The sequence below is a fragment of the Neophocaena asiaeorientalis genome, unplaced genomic scaffold (assembly GCF_003031525.2).
Source record: "Neophocaena asiaeorientalis asiaeorientalis breed wild unplaced genomic scaffold, Neophocaena_asiaeorientalis_V1.1 scaffold669, whole genome shotgun sequence".
NCBI lineage: Eukaryota > Metazoa > Chordata > Mammalia > Artiodactyla > Phocoenidae > Neophocaena > Neophocaena asiaeorientalis.
The window spans coordinates 1,565,940-1,585,906 of record NW_020174694.1 but is presented as its reverse complement, the minus strand read 5'-3'; the positions used below and the strand labels follow the sequence as shown (position 1 = coordinate 1,585,906).

Here is a 19,967-nt window from a genome sequence, read left to right as displayed (position 1 = left end):
AAGAAAAATTTGTTTTTTTTTTTTTTTTTTTTTTTTTTTTTTGCGGTACGCGGGCCTCTCACTCTTGTGGCCTCTCCCGCTGCGGAGCACAGGCTCCAGACACACAGGCTCAGCAGCCATGGCTCATGGGCCCAGCCGCTCCACGGCATGTGGGATCTTCCCAGACCAGGGCACGAACCCATGTCCCCTGCATCAGCAGGCGGACTCTCAACCACTGCGCCACCAGGGAAGCCCTAATGTATTGATTTTTAAAACCCATTCCAAAGCAAATCACTTCCATAAACTTCTTAGCTGATATCATTTGAAAAATATGTTTAATTGAAACATATACACATTAAATACTTCCCGGCTGGTTCCCTTAGCAACAGTTGCAGCCTGTTTCTAGTATAAGACCAAGTTTCTACCATAAACTAACTTTGAAAAAAACAAAACACCTAAATAAAAATTTGCCGTGTTTTGTTTCATAAACATTATGAGCTTATAAGTTGTCATTGGTCTCTGACATAGTTCAGAGAGCGACACTTATGAGCTGTGCATCAGTACTGAGAAATGGCAAGCATTGGCTGCCTCCTCTGTGACCCTCAGCTGTACCAACTTAATTTATAAGATGCAATTACTGAGCCAATAATGAAGGTTCTGAGTATGATCCTATCTTTGCAGTGACTCACCTGCCAATGGAAGGAAAACAAGACTGTTCTCAGCATTTATAATTTCCCTAAGAAGTCTCCCTGTTGCTATGGTGATGTGGATGGGTTTTTAGCTAAAAAAGCAAAAACTCTACATTGCTACTACCATAATTAATAAATGGCAAATGGATCAGACGTGACGGATGACAAAGGTGTCATGGGACTATAGTTGTTCAGTTCTATAGGTGCCACAAGATCATACAGAGAGAGACAGCATCAAATATGGTCATGGCAAGACCCCAGGAGCTGCTGGGCTGGAACTCTGCCCCTTTGTAGCTGGGATGTCGGGCGAGTTACATAACCTCAGGTTCCTCATTTGTAAAATGGGGATAATAATAGTGCCCTTAGCTGTGTGGATCAAATGAGTTAACCTGTATAAAGCCTTTAGAACAGTGCCTGCACATAGGAAGCATGATTTAAGAGCTTGTTAAATAAAACAAGCTGCATAGTGAAGCTTAACCAAACTTTATTGGTAGTTTTCAGCATTAGAACCTACAAACCACTGTTTTCAGGTCCAGGAATAGTAGCATCTCTTCAGTCTGATGTTTCTAGATATACGTTTTCAAATTATATAGATAAATGTATAAATTAAGGAGGAAAGCATAGTGCTTTCGGTGGAATGTCTGTTCTCAGTTCCTAGAACCGATAATGTTTAAAAATCTGTGTCTACTCTGTGTGTGTATCATTGTGGACAGTTAACACTTTAGATTTAAAATTTGTATGTTATTAATCATAAATTTTAGATTAAGTAAACACTTATCTTTGAGTTAAACCAAAAATGCTTTGGACCCTAGTGCTGCCATTTATTAGTTATGTGTTCTTTGGCAAATTTCTTAAGCTCCCTGAGCTTCTGCTTCTCATCCGAGAAATACAGAAAAATACACAGAGGTGTTGTATCAATGAAACAAGATCCTATAAGCAAATTTCTTAGCCTAGTTAAATGTTAATAATGAAACATGGCATTATTTAATGGATAATCAGTGAATAGTTAGCATGAAAATAGCCAATACCTTTTTACCTTCTCAGTGCAAACCTGGCCAGTTCTCGGGAGTCCTTCCTGGATCCTCCTTCCCTATCACCATTACTGATAACTCCTGTTCCTAGTGTCTCCTTAGTGCATAGCCCATCTACGGCACCACATCTGAAACTTGCTAACACGTTGACTTGGAACTGTTGCCAAATTTTTGTATGCTCTGTCTTCTCATCTCTGTTATCAGCTTGCTGAGAGCAAGAACCAGCCTCCCCATTTTCTGGTCTCTTTTAATTAAGCCCTGTACAGTGTTCTGTGCACAGTACGTAGGATGTTTGTTACTTCTTAATGGACACGAAGAGTGGCCGTTATTGTGCATTTCTTTTACCAAATGGAGGAGATATGAGACCCTAGGTTGGGTCCATGTTGAACTGGGGAATCTAAGAACTGAAAATAAGGTCAGAAAGAAGCCCTCTGTAGCACAGTGTGGTACCCTGCTGAACTCAAAGGAAATGATTGTAGAAAGGAAAACGAACAGCGTGCTGAGAACGTTGTCTTGAGGGGTCCCCACAATTAGGGACTTGGAGCAGGATCCGGCAAAGCTAGAGGGAAAGAACAATCCAGATAAGTAGTGGGTAACTCAGGTAAGTAGAGTAACCAGAAAGCCAAAAGGGGAGAGACTCTTAAGAGGTGTTTTGAGTGTGTGTGTGTGTGTGTGTGTGTGTGTCTGTGTGTGAAGAGGCCAAGAAAAATTTCAGTTAAGAAAGTGCCACTAGCTTTCATGAGATCGTTGGAAACCTTCAAAGAGTGTTTCGAGCACTCTATGGAGGCTAAATCCAAATTAAGAGGATTCAGAAAGAACCGGTGCTTGGGGAACGAATGCATCTGGTGTAGTTTAGGAGGAAGCACTATGGATACAATATGCTAGAGATGGAAGATGCAGGGAAGGTAAAAGAGAAACATTCCTGAATTTTAAATAACAACTGAAAACAAACCATTGAAAAGCTCTAATAAAACCGCTTTCCAACGGCATCCGTACGCCTGGCAATTATTTTCAGCGTGAGAAAACGGAGACGTGAATCAAATGGTTATACTTTTTCCTAGTACCCAGGTTCTTTCAAAGCTTGAGACATAGATTTGCATGTATTCAAAATATTTTCAGACCAATTATGGTAAAACACTATTGTTGAAAAGTTAATGTCTAAAGTTTTACATAATTACCCGTATTACCCATATTCACAGTCAGGAAAGAAAAGAAGAAGATAGACTTTTATAAAGCATGAACTATCTGTTTTGTATCTGCATAGGTCCCTCAGGATGAATGGACAGGGTACACCCCTCGAGGTAAAGATGATGAAATTCCCTGCCGTAGAATGCGGAGCGGCAGCTACATCAAGGCCATGGGAGATGAAGACAGCGGGGACTCGGACACCAGCCCCAAGCCTTCTCCCAAAGTTGCTGCGCGAAGGGAAAGCTATCTCAAGGCTACTCAGCCATCCCTTACAGAACTCACCACACTCAAGTAAGTGTTTCCGACGCTCTACTTCCGGTAGCCCAGCCCCCTGTATAATCACCTACAATCCGATCTTGCAACTTCTAGCGTAAATGGGGCAGAAAACACCCCACAGATGTAGCACTGTGCGGTACTGAATGTTCTATTGATTATGACCTTGGGTCCGACTCATACATCCCAGTGCCTTCAAAGACACAGGCATCCAGCTGCGCCCTGCATAGAGCATAAGCTGAACCCCCAACCTTCCAAAAGAGTTTGCAACGATCCAGAATGGCCTCTAAAAAGAATTAAGATTTCTGACCAATGAGGATATCTGTGTATCCCCACTCTTGGATGTTGTTTAGCCACTGAATCTATGGGGCAATGCTTCCTTAAAAAACTCTTGAATTTTTCAGATGATTGAGTAATAAAATAGAGTAGATTATCTTGGAGAAGGTTATAGAATGTGGCTATGCTTAAAAATTGGGTAATATGTGAAAATTCTTGACAGATGTTTTTAAACTTGGACACTCGATGCATATTATAATTTGTAAGACCTTAAGATTTTTTTTTGTTTTGAAAAATATGGTTCTAAGTAGTCCTTACTTCGGTTTGTGCTATGTGTAAACAGAGAACAGCATTACAAAAGAACCTACTGAAACTGATCATTGTAAGGCCTGATTTAATTGTTAATATTATTTCTGGAGAAAAAAGGATTATGGGTAATTAGTATTTTTAAGTGCCTTTGATTCCATATTTTGAGGAAATACATATTACTATCCGTGCATTTATATTGCATTACAAAATAAAATATTAAAAGGCAAAGTAAATAAAACAGAAAAAAGACCAAATCCATCAGATTGAGGAGAAGAAACTAGATTATTAAAACCCAGAATACTAAAAAAACAGCTGACTTCTATCATGGAAATGTATTCAAATAGCAAACTATCAATATATCATAATATATTTTAAAGAAGTGACAGAGAGGGTCTCCTCATGAACCTTTTTTCAGAGGATCGTGTGGAACCACTGTGGATCAGTTCAATGAAAAATGAATACCCATGACATTAGTAAACCAACCCAAGAAAAGCAGCTCTTTCTTTCCTTCGGCTTCTGGTTACCCTTCCTCTTTGCCTTTATTACTGCAGGTGATAGTTTCCTAGTGTTGCCATGACCAAGTACCATGAACTTGAAACAGTACAGATTTATTATCTCACAGTTCTGGAAGCTGGAAGTCTGAAATCAAGGTATTGTCAGGGCCACGCTCCTTCTGAAGCCTGGAAAGAATAATCCCTCGTTGCCTCTTCCTAGCTTCTGGCTGTGTCCGGCCACCCCTGGCATTACTTGGCTCGCAACTACGGCACTTTGATTTCTGCCTCTGTGGTCACCTGGCCTTCTACTTTCCGTGTCTTCGTGTGGTTGTCTTCTTATGATGTCAGTCATATTGGATCAATAATGACCTCATTTTTAACTTGATTAAATCTGCAAAGACCCTATTTCCAGATAAGGTCATGTTCACAGGTATTAAATTTAGGACTTTGACGTATCAGTGTGGAAAATACAATGTAACCCCTAACCCTGCCACACAAGGTAACAGTTGATCACAGAAATGGAAAATACAATCGGGTCTTCACTGCACTGTGGCACCCCTCACAGAGGCTCAGAAAAGAACTGAGCCAGTCTGAAAAGAACTGGATTTGTAATAATGGCAGTGGGCCGAGGTGGGCCAAGGAGACTTCTGGGAAGTATCTTCTGTGAACTTTAGAATATCTCTCCCCTAGAGGCAATTAAAGGTAGTCACAGCCGTGGTGTTAACTGACATCTTCTAGAAGATGCAAAAAGACGGGGATGCTTTGGGCAAGAAATTCACTTGGACCCTCAAGATCTCAGTATCCTCAAATGCAAACCAAGCAGTGGGATTCTGCAACTTCCAGAGTCCCTTCCACCCCCTTTATATCCCATTCATTTACCTGTTGGGATGCATGTCACATCAGATGCATGACGCTTTGGGTTGTGGGGGATGAGATACAATGAGTCCTGCTGCTCGAGTCCTACCAGGGCCGAGGAGAACAGAAAAGAGCAGAGCCACAGGGGAGCGTGTGGGGAGTGCTCTAAGGAGGCTGAGGACAGGGGAGGTACAGAAGTCAACTTTCACCATTGAGTCTTGGACCCATCTCCTTATTAGCTTCAGGGCTGTGGGGAATCTGCTCTGAAGTCACTGGAACTCTTTCATTTTGCTTCCACCTGATGTTATCTTCCTTCAATGTCCCGGAGCCTGTTTTTACAACCATCCTATATATATTTTTTTACTGTTCAGAAGTTTGAAGAGCAGAAAAAGGTGAACACACAGATAGTGGCTAAACTGGTGGTAGAAAGGTCAGGTACCTGAGTATTAGAGTCGTGACTGTGCTTTTCTTCCTCCAAACCTATGGAAATTCCAAATGGTACCCAATTTACTAGGGGACACACCTACTACACTGAAAAACGTTTTTTCTTTTCTAAGGATGGAGTTTCACCAAACCATCTCTGTCACCCTCTGTTCTTTAGTAGGCAAGACAACAGCTCACCGTCATTCACACACGCCTTTCTTCCCTGTGCTACCGTCACCTCCCCCAGACTTATTTGTCATAGTCTGTTTGTCTCCATTCATTTCTCCCTCATCTGCTCCAGGAGCTCCCTTTCCGCTTACGGTCCACGTATTACGCTTCCATCATACTCAACAACATAGGTGTCTTAGTGATGTCTAGTTTAATGAGATTTCAAGAGGTACACAAGGGAAAGAAGGGGAATACACTAGGAAAGCAAAAATTCGGACATGACATAACTCATAATCCATTCTTTTCTTTCTTGACGATGTTTTGACTGGAGCTCATTATTTTTCTAGTTCGAAGCATTCCATCCCTCATAAGAAAAAAGATCCCCGTATCCTGGAATTCTAGTTCCCCAAAAAAGAAAACTATATTTTTGTTCCTACTTCTTTGACATTTAAGTCCATTTTTTTCCCTCCTTCCTCCACAGCAATTCACAGCTTTAGGGATGAATCATAGCCATGAACCAAGATAACTAAAATTAGCCAAGTGAGATGGGGCAAACATTTTGTTTGAGGTTTTCAACTCCCATCTTCTCTCAGGAATGTTGGAGAAGAGGCACTCCTACACTTTCTTACATTGTTTTTCTTCTTTCTTTTCTGTTTTCCAAAGGCATCTTGAGAGCTTATTTCTGAGGCTAGTTTTCTTCAGCTACTTAATGTCAATGATTGTGTCTTCAGGTAGCTAAGGCCTAAGGTCAGTTGAACATTCCGGAGCCAGAAGGAGTCTTGAGACAATGAACTCCATCTTTGGGCTGCAAAACTTCTGTAGCTACTCTCTGGGGACCATCATCTCTCCCACTCCCTTCTCTTCTCCCACAGATAGTAACAAATCCCTTCCCCTCACTGCTAGCTTTTCCTTCTTTCTTCATTATTAACTAACAACGTATTTGAAATGGCATATCACCCAGGAATATTAGTATTTTCAAAAAGAACTTTTGAATGTTTAATAGCAAATTCTCAGGCAAGTAGGAGAGAGGTTTGGAGGCCCAAGTTTCCTCAAAGCAGGTCACCACAGCTTGGCTCTGATGAGGGATTTAAGTCTTTTACTTGGATTTGCTATAATATGCTATTTATTCTGGAAAGGAGACTCCTGTCTGCTTCCATGATTAGTTAAAGCCATGTCCAAATCCCATCGTGGACTTCTATTCAATAGACTGTAAAAAGAACTTTTAAAAAATGATGTTAAGTGATCTGTCATGTAAAAGATTCTAAAGTTAAATTCAAATAAATGTCCATGATCCTAAGCAAATAACACATTAAATCTCTTCGTAGTTCTTTATCCCTTCATCCAAGCACTAAGAAAAAATTTCTCCTGGAAGAAATAGTCAGCCTCTGATATTATAGACTTTGAAACTCCTCTGAAATCGGTGAGATGGGCCCCAGGCTTTTGTGCATGCTTGGCTCTGGAGAGGACCCATCAGAGCTCCCAGCAATGTGGATAATGTATATAACAGAAGGCTTCAGGAAGATTTATTTTCAATCCTAAATGTTAATTTATTTTCAGGATGGTTAACCTTCAAAATCATCATTCTTTTTCTAATCCTGAAACTTTTAAAAAAAAATAAATAGCTCTGTGGCTTTTGGCAACTGGTTTGATGTCTCTGAGTCCCACCACCCCCCTCCCAAATTAAATGAGAGTCTCATGCTCTTAGCTTGGATGGTGCCACTTAGATTACTCCCTCTCAGCCCCACCCCAGCCCCGTGCAGACAGCATTAGCTGATCCCAGAATTAATGGATCCCGGCACCCTCCCAACGGAGTACAGACTGGGCCTCGGATCCCTTCTCAACACAGAGCTTCAACCACACTTCTCATTGACCAGCCATGACACAAGGTGCTATCCCTCGTCTACACGGTCTCTGAAGAAACTTTCAGCACTAATGTGTATAATTATAAGGATGAAGCACAAAGCACTGGCAGTTCACAGTCTGAAGACAAAAGAAGGTAGTATTGGTAAATGAAATAATTTGAGAAGAGACAGATGGGGTTGTTCTCCTTCAGCTTTAATTCTGGAGATTTAAAATGAGTCAGTTCTACATCAGGAACCCAAAACTGTAGCCTCTTGCTGGAGTGTCTTGTTTTGCTTATCTATGCAGAAGTTTCCTTCTCCCTTTTTTCTCTCTAGTCACACTACGTCCTCTGCTATTTCTTCACATTCCACATGCCCCTCCCACCCACCTACAGCTTCCTGTATTCCTTCTCTTCCCAGAAAAAGGAGGGGGCATGGGCTATGAAGATGGAAGCATGGCGATTTTTTTTTTCCTAAGGATGTGAACCATATTGAAGAACGTAGCCACGTACATCTTTCCTTCTTTGTCTTAAGTGGAGGGAAATGCCTCTGTTTTCCTTTGTTGTCTGTTTTCCCCAAATACTTTGATATTCCGCTCCTGTCCCTCAGTAACTGTAACATGTAGCGGCAGATGCCCCTTCCAATGGGAGGACGAACGGACTAGCATAACCCAACACTACAAAATTGTGAGTTTACGTCCTCTGTGACATCAACTCAGGATAGTTTCCCATCTTTCCCAACCATAACACTGTCTTCTTATATCCTCTATCCTCCCAACCCCTCCCCCCCAAAATAAGAAGAAATGGGACAAAGTTTAAAACAGGGAAACTCATTCATTTACTCATAGACAAATTATCTAAATACCTTTCAACCCACTGCTAGAAAAAAAAAGCCTGGTTAAAAGACAAAATAAACAAGCAAAACCGCTGGTACAAGAAATTGCCTATTATATTCAGCCTCTGTCACCATGCCCAGCTTAAAAAAAATAGGTCTCTCTTTGGGGTGTGAATACCCTCCTCCAAATGAGATGGGCGTGTGAGTATCATAGTCTGTATCCTAGTCTCTTGCTCTTTAGCAAAGACCATTTTGGAAAGGAGCCTGCATTGGTTGCACTGTCCCTGCAATGATCACAACCTCAGAGAGCAACGAATTGTCCGTGTGTCTTTGAGGAAGGTGAAGGAATGAAAGGAAATTCAGATGCCTTTTAGAGAGAAGGAATGGAAAGTTTAAAACACAGGAGAGAGATTTCAGTTTTAATGAGGTTCTAAGTGCCTGAATGAGTGCTCAGGGCTTACATTTCTGTGTCTTGCTTTGTTTTGATTGTTGAATCACCATAACTGCATACATGAGATTTTCCCCACTTTACAAATGAGGAATCTCTGTCTTAGGGAGATTAAATAACTTGTCCAAGGTTACATGTCAACTAAGATATGAGGCCAGCGGTTGAAAGCAGAAAGAATAAAAAGCTGGTTGGAATGATGGACTCACCGAGACTGCAGAGATGAGCAAAAGATATGAAAGAGGGTCCAAAATGGAAGAGAAAAGGAAGAACAACTGGGTGCCCAGGAAAAGGAGCCATTCAGGCAGATATGGAGAATTCAGAGCAGATTTGAGGGGGATGTCAGAGGCTGCAGTGAAATAAGTTCTGACCTGGAAGTGCAAGCAGGCAGACATGCAGCTGAAACAGGAAGGGCCTTGAGAACATCTTGACTCAGGCTTGGCCTGGGGTAAAGAAAGGAAAGATCAAACGACCAAAGGATTGAGGAGATTAAGAGTTAAGTAGGCATTGGCTGATGGGGTCATGGGGAGAAATGATGGGCTCTTGGGAGCCTGGGTTCAGCCTGGTCGGGACAAGTGTAGTAGCAAACCCGGGGCCTGTGTGTGCTCTGTGTCTCTACAGTGTGTCAGCTGGGCCTTCCTCACATGCCCCGGCCAGGTGTGGCAGTGTCAACAAGGCCCTAGAGACAGTGGAGAGATGGGGGCAAGGGAAGACCCCAAAGAGGGTTCTGGAAACGAAAAGTCCTCACTCCTTTTAGGCTATACTACTTACTATCCTGCCAGGTAGACTTCTGTTTGCAAAGAGTGTTAAAACTCCTTTCCTTTGCCCATCTGTTTGCAACCATTCCCTCAATTTCATATCTGTGTTCCCTGTTAAAAGTGCAGACAACCAGGTATAAAGAACACACTAATAATAGAAATCTTATTCGTGTTTCACTCACTCATTTATTCATGTAACAAACATTTATTCAGCACCTTTAATATTAAAGTACTGTGTGAGGCATGTACACCTTGGTTTCAATAAATTTATTAAATGCTTTACTAAAATCTGGTTTTCCAGGGTCAAGTAGGAGTAAATATATATATATAGCTGGATATACTCTCAAATCTAAAAATGGCAAAGGCAGGCACAGTCGAAATGAAAGGAATTAAAATTCAGAGGCTGTTAGTACTAAAGTTGATCATTTTGTTCAGAATTTTTCTCTGATCAGAAAAATCTACCTGGCACGGGGAGGGTTTTGTTGTTGTTGTTTTGGGATTTTTTTTTTTTTTTTTTTTTTTTTTTTTTTTTTTTTTTTTTTTTTTTTTTTACAGTTTACTATTTTGTCAGGATAGTTCCAGTTATTAGCTTTGCTGTCATTTTATATCATTAAGGCAATCTCATGGGCCTCAGATGGCAGGAATGAAAACAGCTCCTTGAAAAGGACCCCTAGGCAGATGTATTAGAAGCCGCCTCTCATCCTTTTTGAGGGAGGCTGGGCGTAAGTCCCAAGTACACATACCTTTACAGAGGATGCATATGAATGACAAAACCATCAACATCCCTATAAAACAGAAAGAAATGAGATCAACACTGCAGCCAAAGGAATTCAGGTTAACTGCAGGGAGGAACTCCTAACTGCCAAGTTTTTAATTATTGCATAAATTAATTTGGGAATTTTGAGAGCAACTTTCCCAGGCATCTTTTAAAACAACCTGAACTCCCTTTCTCTGAGCACATTGATAACTCTGCTTGGAAATTTGGGTGGAACACACCAAACCTCTGTATCAGATTTTTCCAGCCTGTGGAGTCTAAGTCTTATCATGTACACTGATCCTATATTTTTAAGATAAGCATGCAGGAAGCTGAGATTTCAAGGTGCCCACATAATTCACTGCTTCGTAAGTACATCACTTCTCTTCCTGCCTCTTCTGCTTCAATCAACTAAATTACCATTTTCCTAACTTCAGTCTTGAAACGTTGTGGTTCACCTCTCACCTCCTCAGGCGTTAGGGCTTCCCTTCACTCACGTGGATGACTGCAATGGACCGGTTTGTCTAGCTGCCTCTAGCCTCTCTCGGCAACCACTCTTCCCAGAGACTTTCTACCAGGTCACCGCAAAATCATTTCTGAACCCCATGTGTCTCTTCACATGGTCCCCAGCAGCGTTCAGAGTTTCTTGCTCCTTTGAGATCTTCTTCCCTGCTTTCCTCTTACAAGGATTCTGTGCTTCTATCAAACGGAGCTCCTAATTGTTCTTTTTCGCTGGCTTCAGGCCTGTCCTAGTTGGGATAGGCTACATTATACTGGGACTAAAAAACAACCCCTAAATCAGAGAGGCTTCTAACAACAGAACTTTATGTCTTGCTCATGTTACCTGACCATCTTGGGTCAGTAGGGAACTCTGCTCACCTTGGTCACCCAGGACCAAGTTATGGATACAAAACATCAACAAAGGCTCCCAGAGTCACCAAGGCAGGGCACGAGCACAGGGTCTTAACGCTTCCTCTCGCAAGTGGGACAGGTCCCCTCTGTTCCCGTTTACAGGCAAAAGCTAGTGACGTGGCAACGTCTATCTTCAAAGAGGGCAACAAAGGCAATCTTACCATGTGCCCAGGACATGGATGCACAAAACAATATTTGGCAAACAGCACCAATGACTATCAAAGTCTGTCTGGACACAAAATTTTTGGCTTACTGTCTCTCCCACAAGCAAAATATATTCATGCCCCACCACCATCGAGGGGAGAAAACCCAAAAGCCCTGCCCTGGTCCTATCATAGCCCCGTCAACCTCAAAATGTGTGGTCTGTGGGTGATGTGTGATAGCCTGTAAAGCAGGGGATGATGCACTATAATAGCTACATCTGGTCCAGATGTGGATCCTCTGCATCTGGAGACCTGCAGACTCAAAACGATAAATGATTTGCCTCCCACACACCCCATACATAACGACAGGAGAAGGTCAAACCATCCACAGTAAACATTCCCATTCAAAAAGGAGATGGGAGCTAACAGTAGTCACTGGTCCATAGCAATTCTGAAATCCCCACTGGGTAGGATGCTGTCAACTCTGGGGGAGGGAATGTTTCTTGATTCGGCTGCATTCTGCTCCCTGGAGCAACTTCTCTGGTCTTTGTCCCCCGTGTCATCCAGCTCCCTGGGACACTGTTCCATTCCTATTATCCTCCATGACCATATCCAAAGTACACATCAGGGAACATGCTCTCCTTGAAGCCAAGAGACATTTTAGGACGCCTCTCACTGCTGTGTCTTTTAATTTGGGCTTGTGACGCTTTGGGAAGTACGGCTCTCTCACGACCATGATCAACTTCTTACCTATTGGTTCCAGTGAGTTCCACGTAGCAACCATCACACAGAACCCTTGGAGATGCAATGGCCATTTTTGCTCTATTTGTTTGCCTTCCTACCCTGATGCCTCTCTCTATCTCAGATACTCTCAGCTTATCAACTTATTAGCCGCTCTTCCCTGAAGCATTTTAATCTAATCAAAAAGATTCACTTAACTGTATCTTCATTCTAAATCATCTGACTCCATTCAGAAGCATTAATAATGGAGTGAGGGGGCCATGTCCTTGATTTGCACGTTGCCACACAGGGTGGTTTTCATCATGTCTTCTTTACTCAAAGGCGTTCTTGGGTTTACCTTTTACAAATCGGCTTGAGATCAGTTGCTTCTTCCAATCCCACAAGTCCACAAATGTCTAGACCCTTTTTTTAAGATGTTGGGGGTAGGAGTTTATTAATTATTTATTTTTGCTGTGTTGGGTCTTCCTTTCTGTGCGAGGGCTTTCTCTAGTTGTGGCAAGCGGGGGCCACTCTTAATTGCGGTGCGCGGGCCTCTCACTATCGCGGCCTCTCTTGTCGCGGAGCACAGGCTCCAGACGCGCAGGCTCAGTACTTGTGGCTCACGGGCGTAGTTGCTCCGCGGCATGTGGGATCCTCCCACGAGACCAGGGCTCGAACCCGTGTCCCCTGCATTAGCAGGCAGATTCTCAACCACCGTGCCACCAGGGAAGCCCCTAGACTCTTCTTATTCCCTTTCATTACTACTTGTATTTAACCAATTCTTTTCTGAGTTTATTTCAAAGTACATAACACCTTGTTGAAGGCTGCCAAGAGCAATCAACACATTTTATTAACAATGTGTTTTGCAACTACTTCCCCTAGAGTTACGCGTTCATTTGTTACATCATCTACCTTCCTAGTTGTTACAGACAACAATTTACCAAATGACTCACCACTGTATAACATGGATCAGTGTGTTTCCAGACTCATAGTTATCTTGCTTCCTGTCACCAAACCCTATAACCATAGCCACATATTTTAGGTTACTTTGTTGTTGCTGTTGTTACATGAGAACCCAATTTCTAGTACTAACTTATATACAATCTAGGACAGGCCAGGTTAAGCTCTGTTAATAAACAACCCCAAATTGCCAAAGCTTATTTCTTGCTTACAAGTTTATTTCTTGGACACAATTTCTTGTGTCCATCATGAGTTGGCAGGAGGCTCTGTTCACTGTATTCACTTAGATACCCAGAAAGTATATCTGAAGGTATATCTCAACCAGTGCTCCCCTGGTTATTGAATCAGAGAAAGAGGATGCAGTGAATAGGGCACTATTTCCTGGACGTGATGCACATCGCTTGTGTTCACATTTCATTGCTAAAGCCACCTACATGACCACACGAATTTCAGAGAGGCAGAGAAGTGCAGCATTGCCACGTGCCCAGAAACGGAGAGCTGGATGTACATGATGAACAGCAGTAATGGTCCTCAAAGCCTTTGTTTATGCCGCTCCCCACCCTATACGCCAGGAATGCCGTCTCCTCTCCATCTGTTCACTCAAAAAAGGCTCACGATAGCATGTTGCTCAAGAGTGCAGGCTCTGAGGCGAGATTATCTGGGTTCAAAACCATAGCTCTGTCACTTCTAGATGGGTTACTGTGGGAAAATTATTTAACCAATTCTGAATCTCAACTTCCTCACCCGTTACACAGGGATGGTAATATTTCCTACCTCAAGAGTAATTGTGAAGCTTGGGAAAGGTAGCATATGTGAAACTCCTAGGACAGTGCCTAGCATGGTCAGTGCCCCATTTATGTTAGCTATTACATCATCATTATTATCGTTGGCCACCTACTACTATGAGCTAAGCACTGGGATATATCAGTAGTCAGGGTTCCTAGTATATTAGAACTTACAGTCTAATGGTGGAGAAGAGTAGAAGGAAGTCCCCATTCTTTTCAATCTTCCTCTTAAATTTAACCTCTCCCTGTTGGCTGTTATTTCTTCCTCCTAAGAACTCCGGAAGCGCTGTGTTGAAACCTTTCTCACGGTAATTACAGCCTTCTCACACGCTTGCCTATTTCCTCCGTTCCCCATGCCAAAGGGGGTTCCGATGCTATCTGAAGATGATTGTGGGGACTTCCCTGGCGCTCCAGCGGTTAAGACTCTGCACCTCCACGGCAGCGCGGACTCTGCGCTTCCACGGCAGCGCGGGTTCGATCCCTGGTCGGGGAACTAAGATCCCACGTGATGCACGGTGCGGCCAAAAATAAAATAAAGCTGGTTGTGAAGCCCTTGGCGCAATCCCAAGGAGATGCAAACAATGCTAACTCACCATTACACCGTCCCTACCTGCTTACAGGGCCTTGATCGACAGCTTCCGGGAGTAGCTTTCACCTGTAACTGCTGAGATGAACTGTGATCTCACATCTGCCCTCCACCCTTTGGCTGTGTCTCTGCTCGCTCAGACTCTTCACCCTCCCTCCGCCTCTGAATCTGTGGTTCTCAGAAAGCTCCCTGTTCTTTCCCAACCCCGCTGAGCATCGTCAGCCCACCTGGAGGCTGGAAGCTCAGCCTGGCAGGTACACATTACCCTGTTAAAAATATGATGCAGCCATGCCTCGTACTGTCATCCACGCTGAACATGGGCACATTTCCCTCAGTTCATCTGGGGAATCCTGTCCTTTCTAGTTCTGGGAAGAGGAGGGGAGTGGATGTAACAAATCAGCCTTAACTACTCCTTTTGGAATTGGAGAAGGGTTCTCTTCAGTGATTGAGGCAACTGCTTCGCACCCTGTCCAACTTATCTGTGAACCCAAATAAGCCAATGAGGAGGATATATATTTGCTCATCTATCCTGCTAACTAGGAATATCTTAATTTGCTTCCAAGCCTATTTCTCAGGATAAATAATTGTAGATAACAATTTACCAAGTGTTTTCAGTACATCTCATTTGACCCTCCCAATGGCCTCAGAAGGAATTTAGAATTGATTTTAAACAACACTTTACAGATCATCGAAGGGTTTCGCGTGATTATGAACTTCTCGAGGTAGAGCCGGGCTCTGCTTTCCACTCCAGCTTTCTTCCTCCCACTGCCTAGTGGAACTCTGGTCACTTTTCCCCCAGCAAGACTGTCCTCGCCATCTGGACACCATTCCTGACTTCCAGCTCAGAAACTTGTTTTAGTTCTTTGCACCACTTCTCCTTCCCAGAAAAAGCAGAGCTGAGAACTCAAGGCATAGATCCAGGTTACCAACTGCCTATGAAATTGCCACCACCCATGGTATCATCACCCCTGGGCCAGATTTCAAGAAAGATGGACACTTGGTTGTGAGTGCAGGTACCTGAGAGGATCGGGCTGGTCCTAGAGATCGTGTCTGGAGAGGCTGGGATTAAAAAGCCAAGCTGGGACACTTTCCCTGGTTGTTTCCCTTGTTTCCTCCACTCAGTGAAGAAAGGTTGTGTCAGAGTTTCAGAGTGAGAGCAGCTAAGGATTAGAAGGACTGGCTACGTTCTTTAAGCCTGAGACTGTGCACTTCCTCATTTTAAGGAATCACTCAGCGGTGTCGTCTGGGTCCAACTGGCCAATGAGAGCCGAGGCTTCACATCTCCTCCCAACTCCACACTTGGTTTTGTCACCCTGGTAACTTGATATTGGCCATGATGGGAATATTTATACCACGGAAATCAACAAACCCTACCAATCAGATATTCTTCCTCCCAGAGAGCCAGTTTTTAAACATTTTCCTCTATGCCACTGTACATTATCTTCATGGAGTCTTGATTCTGAGATAAGATGAAAGAAAAATCTTAGAAGCAAAGCTGGAAAGAACTTTAGAGATGATTCCCACCCTGTTATGTTATAAATGAGGTGGAGGCCCGGAGAAGATCAGTGACTTGCTAAAATTATTGGGCAAGTTTTAGGACCCAGGTTTTATTCTCATGCTCAGCCAAGAACTCTTTCCAGAGAAATCAAAGTTTTCAGCAGCTACATTCCCTGAGGGAGACAAGAGAAATATAAAACTGGGTCTGTACTGCAACTATCTGATTACACACCACCAAGAGTGATGAAAACTATTTTGTATCCTTATTTGTAAGTTTCACAATTACATTATGTATGTTACCTCCGACTATAAGTGCTAGATTTGTTCAGGAGATAGGAAATGATTAGGAAGTAGAAATAGCAAGGGATGGGCTTCCTAAAACAGAAAGGATTCAGCCTGGAATTTGAATAATTACTCAGAAGTAACAGACCGGGGAGGGGAAAGGTGTCTGAATATAAAGAAACCAAGCTGACTGATACATGAGGAGTATTTAAAAATGGGAAACTGTCTTTGGAAAGATAGTGAAGACTTTTCTAAGCAAGATCCTTAAGTATCCAGAGAATTCATTGTGTTTTAATCCAGTTAGTGAGAGTGAATTGTTGGTGACAGAAGGGGAATTAAGTGATGTTTTGTTTCAGAAAGATGGCCTGTATGGTGTGGAGTGAAAAGTCAGTTATAGGAGGGTTTTTCTCCCATTCAGATGAAAGGTTATGCTATACTATTTTCACGGGTATCTACATGTAGATGGATGTTTTCTGACATCTCAGTATTCATTCTTTCTTAGGGAGGCTTTATGGGTGATTTTCTTTCTTGTGCTTTTCTCTAATTTTGTTTTTTTTTTATTATTTGTGTTTTTTGTTAGTGTGTATTTAATGTTTTTAATTGAAGTATAGTTGGTTTACAATGTTGTGTTAGTTTCAGTTGCACGGCAAAGTGATTCAGATATATAAATATATGTTTCTTTTCAGATTCTTTTCCACATAGGTAGTGTATATTTAATTTTAACCCAAAAATTGATCTCAAAGGATAATAATGACTAACACCTAGAAGCACTCCCTACATGCCAGTACATATAATAATATTAATGGTAATGGAAAAGAATATGAAAAAGAACGTATATATGTGTAACAATCACTTTGCTATACTGTAGAAATTAACACATTGAAATCAACTATACTTCAATAAAACAAATTTTTAAAAAATGATAATTCTAATGGTACCTATAAGACAGAAATTATTATAGTAGGATTATTCAGTGAGGAAACCGGAACACAGGAGGTTAACTGACCTGTCAGAGGGTACAGAATTGGAGCTCCACAGCCAGGATTTCAATCCAGAGCCCATACCATGAACCACTATACTACACTGCCTCTGGATGTAATCCAGAGACAAGTCATATGCAGAGAGTTTGAAATCAAGTAAAGGAAGTTGCACTGACCCAGACACGAAATGCTAGAAGTGTAGACCAGGGTGATAGCAGAAGAGGTGATATGCAGTTAAACAGGTAAATAAAAATATCAAAAGTCAACCAGGAATGGGTAATTTCCCTTTTTATTGCTATTTTCTCTTGTTTGTCACAGTGATACCCTACATCACAACAAATGCCATGCCTACACACCTCTCCTTTCTGTTTAATGGGAAGATTTCCTTTTTTATTATTGTAAAAATAACACTCGTAAAAATTTCAACAGCACCAAAGAATGTTTTAATAGTATATAAAAGTCTTCCCTCCCTCTCCAATCCCTTTTTACCCCTCCTTAGAGGTAAGAATTGTAACCATTTCTTGTGTATCAGAAACGCACTATGCATATATTACATATACACATTTACACTTTCTTTACACACACCTATTCTACAATTTGTTCTTTTCACTTAAAATTATCTCTTGGGCTTCCCTGGTGGCGCAGTGGTTGAGAGTCCGCCTGCCGATGCAGGGGACGTGGGTTCGTGCCCCGGTCTGGGAAGATCCCACATGCCGCAGAGCGGCTGGGCCCGTGAGCCATGGCCGCTGAGCCTGAGCGCCCGGAGCCTGAGCGTCTGGAGCCTGTTCTCCGCAACGGGAGAGGCCACAACAGTGAGAGGCCCACGTACCGCAAAAAAAAAAAAAAAATTGTTTCTTAAGCATTGTTTTATATAAGTGCATACAGATTAACATTTTTTTAAAAATTATTTTTAACAACTGCAAAGTATCCCATCGTATGTGTGTATAATAATTTAGGTAACCACTTCCCTCTTTTTTCAAAAATATTTTTAATATTTATTTAAATAAATTTAATATTTAAAAAATTTTAATATTTGGCTGCATCAGATCTTAGTTGCGGCACGCGGGATCTTTTGTTGCAGCACATAGGTTTCTCTCTAGTGTTGCACATGGCTCCAGGGCACGCCGGCTTTCTAGTTGTGGCATGCGGGCTCTAGAACGCATGGGCTTAGTTGCCCCGTGGCATGTGGGATCTTAGTTCCCCGACCAGGGATTGAACCCGCATCCCCTGCTTTGGAAGGCGGATTCTTAACCACTGGACCACCAGGGGAGTCCCTGTTGGGGAATATTCTGTATGCAAAGCTATAGAAGGTAAAAAGGGCTTAGTTATAAGAAAAAGAGCTATTTTTCTCTGGTATTGCGATTCTAAATCTTGGGCAAGAGTGCGGTAAATGAGCTAAGAGTTTAAACGTTATTTTAATAAACATGAGGTCTTAGGATCTCAAAGCCCTTGATCATTTGAAGAGAATGAAAAGGAAGCAAAAAGCATGATATAAAGTGAAATATGTTCCCAGCCACCGAAATCAAAAGGTATAATCATAAAGGCTGCTTTTTCAATTCCTTGCACGCAGGACTGGGTTCTAAGACTACGCCACTCAGGGCTTGAATATAAACAACCTACCACCGGAAAAACAATCCAGGGGCCATTGTAAAAAGAAGTAGATTTTTGGTTTTGGGTTTTTAACTGACAGTCATGGTGATATTTTATCAACAGCTAGAAATTTCCAGCTTATTTTCCTTTCTGAATATATTGAGATTGGCTGAGCTGTTTGGAAGATACGTTAATATCTTTCTTCCCACTCCTCTGGCACTGGCTGTTTTGAAAAAAACAACTATCATCTTACATAGAGGAAATACTTAGTAGTAGCTGGAGGGAGCAGTGACCCTTAGGGTAAAAAAATCTTAGGTTGTTTTGTCTTGTTTTCCCAACATAAGGTAAAGCTATTAAATGCCTGTATTACTCAACACCCTAGACCTTCCCTGAGTTTGGTTAAGTAGTTGCCCATAGCAACCACCAACACTGGAAGAAGCTGAGCTGAGTATTGTGGGGGAAAAAAGGTAGTGAGCATCTGTCCACCTTTCCTGATCCTTTCCTGTGCCCCGGAGGTAACTACGTTAAATCTAAATGATAATTTAAATACATTAATAATGTTTTCTGTGCTCCTTTATTTAAAAAACAAAAGCAAAAAACACCTCTACTCATTCAACGATATGATAAAATACTGAAAATATAACAATTGTCCTTTGAGTCTGCTGGCTGCCCCGGACTCTGTTAAAGGCAGAGTACCAGGAATCAGAGGAAGGCTGGGAAGAAACTCCACAGAAGGGGCAGCTCTCTCGGCCGTGCCCCTCTGTCTTCTTCCCTCTCCCATCATCGCCATGTCCACTCCTCAGGGGCCCACTAGTGACAATTAGATCGCAGACTTGACGATGTAAAAGCGGCACAAAATACTGAGGAAAGGCAGACCCGAGTACAGATCCGCACTTCACCGCTCTGCAACCTTAAACCAGTTACTTAACTTCTCTGAGTGCAAGGTCTTTTTTTTTTCATTTTTAAAATGGTTCAATTATAATTAAGTGAATATTGTGAGGATTAAATGAGCTAACATATGGAAGCACCTAATCTGAAATGCTTTATCCAGAAACCTCGTATTTATTGTCTCCAATGTGCAAGACACAAATTTTCCTTTAAAACAAACCAACCAACCTAGAGGGAAAAAGACAACGGAAAACCACAGAAACAGATACGTTTACAGAGAATAGATGTCTCAACCCACAACCCCCCC

The 19,967-nt window shown here is 42.1% G+C and overlaps 1 protein-coding gene across 2 annotated transcripts in view; it reads left to right on the top strand.

Moving 5' to 3' along the window:
* DLGAP1 (DLG associated protein 1) overlaps positions 1–19,967 on the top strand; it is a 321,534-nt gene that overhangs the window by 65,559 nt on the left and 236,008 nt on the right. For both annotated transcript variants that reach the window (XM_024758946.1, XM_024758947.1), the window contains exon 2: positions 2,964–3,178. In XM_024758946.1, the coding sequence (XP_024614714.1) occupies positions 2,964–3,178 (215 nt within the window). The remainder of the gene's footprint in view (positions 1–2,963; positions 3,179–19,967) is intronic.